At 40.2% G+C, this 3,245-nt stretch overlaps 1 protein-coding gene across 1 annotated transcript; it reads right to left on the bottom strand.

Annotated features, from left to right (window-relative positions):
- Window positions 1-98: 98 nt before the first annotated feature.
- Window positions 99-806, bottom strand: LOC114045156 (40S ribosomal protein S26-like). Its single transcript, XM_027865012.1, has 2 exons — window positions 748-806; window positions 99-420 (listed from the first exon to the last, which is right to left on the bottom strand). The coding sequence occupies exons 1-2, from the start codon at window positions 804-806 to the stop codon at window positions 99-101; spliced, it is 381 nt and encodes a 126-aa protein (XP_027720813.1).
- Window positions 807-3,245: the final 2,439 nt, after the last annotated feature.

Here is a 3,245-nt window from a genome sequence, read left to right as displayed (position 1 = left end):
TTTCCTTTCCTTTCCTTTCCTTTCCTTTCCTTTCCTTTTCCTTTCCTTTCCTTTCCTTTTCCTTTCCTTTCCTTTTTTTAAGGTAGACCAACAGCTCTTTACATGGGCTTTGGAGGGGGTCTGGGGGCAGCACCAGCAGGTCTGAAGCGGGGTGGGGGTGTCCGATCCTTTCGTGCCTCACGGGACCGATTCCTCACTACCTTGCTGCTGATCGCGCACCTCACACAGTAATGCAGCTTCACGTACAGTTTGGGCAGCACATAGGAGTCGAAGACTCTGGCCTCGGAGATGTCCCTGACGGCCACGGCTTCCACGATGTTGCAGATGACGAATTTCTTGATTGCCTTGTACTTGGGCACGCAGCGGGCGCTGTTGGTGCAGCGGATGGGCTGCACATGGTAACAGATGTTGGCCCATAGACTGTAATTATTTTAATTTTAATTTTTGGTACATGCTTATCCCAAGCAAGAGTCCGACAAGTAATGTTTCCCATTGACCTTGAATGCACAATTAAACCAACTCTTCCAGCTCCTTTATTTACCTTTACAAGGAGGAAATGTGAGCCACCCCTCCATTTAGTTGCAACCTTTTTTTCCCTTCTAGTTTCATTTAGAAAGAATGTAAAAATTCATACAATTCAGTTCCTCTAGGAGTATGTCAAATCTTCTTCAAAGATCTTACACTATTGAGAAACAAAACTGAAGTGAATGCTTGTTAACAGTCTGAAATTTGTGTGATTCTTAGCACCCATCTCTGCAGAAGTAGAAGGGGGCTGTGAAGGTTTGAGAGATATTTTGTGCTGTCATTATTTAAACTGATATTCAACAAGCAAAAGTCATCTGTTGCCAGAACTATCCTTGAAGCTTTTCCAGCATGGTGAAATGAGCCAGAGAAAGCTTTGCAGGTATAGCCTTTGGAACTCAGAGTTAACATGGTAAGGCATTGGACATTTAAAAAAAATGACAACTAACCTTGCCAATTTAGTGGATGTAAAGTGGTAGCTCAGAACTGTTTTAATTTATGTTTTCTATCAGATAATTATGATTTGGCATTATTCAGAATTCTCCGTGTTTCACTTGTTCAAGTGACTACGTTCTTTTTCAGGTGGCATAATCGTAATTTATATCTTTATTTTGGGTTATTGTGTCTCAATTCTTTGTCCCCTGGAGTAATATGGAAATTTGGCATTGTTAAGTTTGAATCAGCAGTTCATAATCTGTTGACCTGCTTACCCTGAAGACCTGTGAGTAAACTGGTAACATGAGAGTTTGCTCAGTCTTGGTGTAGAGGTCAGAGCACCTTGGCCTTCAGTCTAAAATCTATCCCTTTGCTTTCTTTCACTCTTCCCCTTAATCTTACTCCTCAATTAAAGGAGTCTTTTGGATTGTGGACTGAACCTACATCACATCTCCCTTTTAATATTTGTGGGCTCTTCCCTTGATTTATGGTGCTCACAAGCTGATAAATTCTATCACTGCTCTCATAGAGAAATGAGAGCTATAGTGATCTGCTTTAGCCCAGCCCCATCAATAAACAAGTGTAAGAAGGGTTTGATAAGGGTAGTTTCCCAATCAACTTGAAGAGCTGACAGGGCAGTGAGCCTTTGTTTGTTTGGAAAAATCCTGGGATGCCTCCTAGGGACTGGATTTCAGTGATTGGGGCCATCCCCAAGATGGTTTGTTTGACTAGGAATCAGTATGATGGACTCATTGATGGACCCACTTCTTGATGCTGGGTATTGAGAAAGAGCAGTTCTCAATTTTTTTTTTTTGGTCTCAGAGCTCTTTTTGTTATTGTTCGGTCACTCAGTTGTGTCCAACTCTTTGTGATGCTATGGACCGTTGCACTCCAGGCCTTTCTATCCTCCACTCTCTCTCTCTCTCTTTTTTTTTAGGCAAGGCAATCGGGGGTTAAGTGACTTGCCCAGGGTCACACACCTAGTGAGTATCACGTGTCTGAGGCTGGATTTGACCTCAAGTCCTCCTGATTCCAGGGCAGGTACTCTATTCACTGCACCACCTAGCTGCCCCTATCCTCCACTATCTCTTAAAGTCCGTCCAAGTTCATGTTCATTGTTTCCATGCAGGACTCCTTTACACTCTTAAAATTAAAAATATTTTATTTATTTTTTTCTTTAAATAGTATTGTATTTTTTCCCACAATTGCATATCAAGAAAATTTTTAGCACTCATTTTTTATGAGATTTTGAGTTCCAAATGTTTCTCCCTCTTGCCCTCCCCTCCCCTCTTCTGAAAATGTTAGGAAGTTTGATATAGTTTATATATATGCTATCATATAAAATATATTTCCATGTACATCACAGGTGTGGAAGAAGAAATAGATGAAAAGAAAAAAACATGAGAAAGAGTAAAGTAAGTGAAAAAATACGCTTTGACCTGTATTCAGAGTCAATCAGTCCTTTATCTGGATATGGATAACATTTTCCTTCATGAGTCCTTTGAATTTGTCTTAGATTGTTGTGTTGCTGAGAAAGGCTGAGTCATTCATAGTTGATCATCACATGATGTTGCTGAAACTGTGTACAGTGTGTTCTTGGTTCTGCTCATTTCACTTTGCATTGGTTTGTACAAGTCTTTCCAGGTTTTTTTCTGAAATGTGCCTGTTCATCATTTCTTATTGCACAATAGTATTCCATTACATTCATTTGCCACAGCTTGTTCAGCCATTCCCCAATTGATGGGCATCCTGTCGGTTTCCAATATTTTGCCAGCACAAATAGGGCTGCTATAAATATTTTTGCACATGTAGGTTCTTTTCCCATTTTTTATGGTCTCTTTGGGATACAGATTGCAGGATCAAAGGGTATACACAGTTTGATTGCCTTTTGGGCATAGTTCCAAATTGCTTTCCAAAACGGATCAGTTCTCAACTCCACCAACAATGCATTAGTGTTTTAATTTTCCCACATCCTCTCAAACATTTATCATTTTTTTGGTCATATTAGCCAATCTGATTGGTATGAGGTGATACTTCAGGTTTTTTTTTTTTGTTTGTTTGTTTTTGGCAATTAGGGTTAAGTGACTTACCCAGAATCACATAGCCAGTAAGTGTCAAGTGTTTGGTCTGACGCCAGATTTGAACTCAGGTCCTCCTGAATCCAGGGCCAGTGCTCTATCCACTGTGCCACCTAGCTGCCCCTAGAGTTGTTTTAATTTCCATTTCTCTAATCAAAAGTGCTTTAGAGCACTTCTTCATATGCCCAAAGATATTTTTGATTTCTTCAT

This window comes from Vombatus ursinus, unplaced genomic scaffold (assembly GCF_900497805.2).
Source record: "Vombatus ursinus unplaced genomic scaffold, bare-nosed wombat genome assembly UNPS02014778.1, whole genome shotgun sequence".
Classification (NCBI taxonomy): domain Eukaryota; kingdom Metazoa; phylum Chordata; class Mammalia; order Diprotodontia; family Vombatidae; genus Vombatus; species Vombatus ursinus.
The sequence above is the reverse complement of the archived record's forward strand: the minus strand, read 5'-3'. Positions and strand labels throughout refer to the sequence as shown.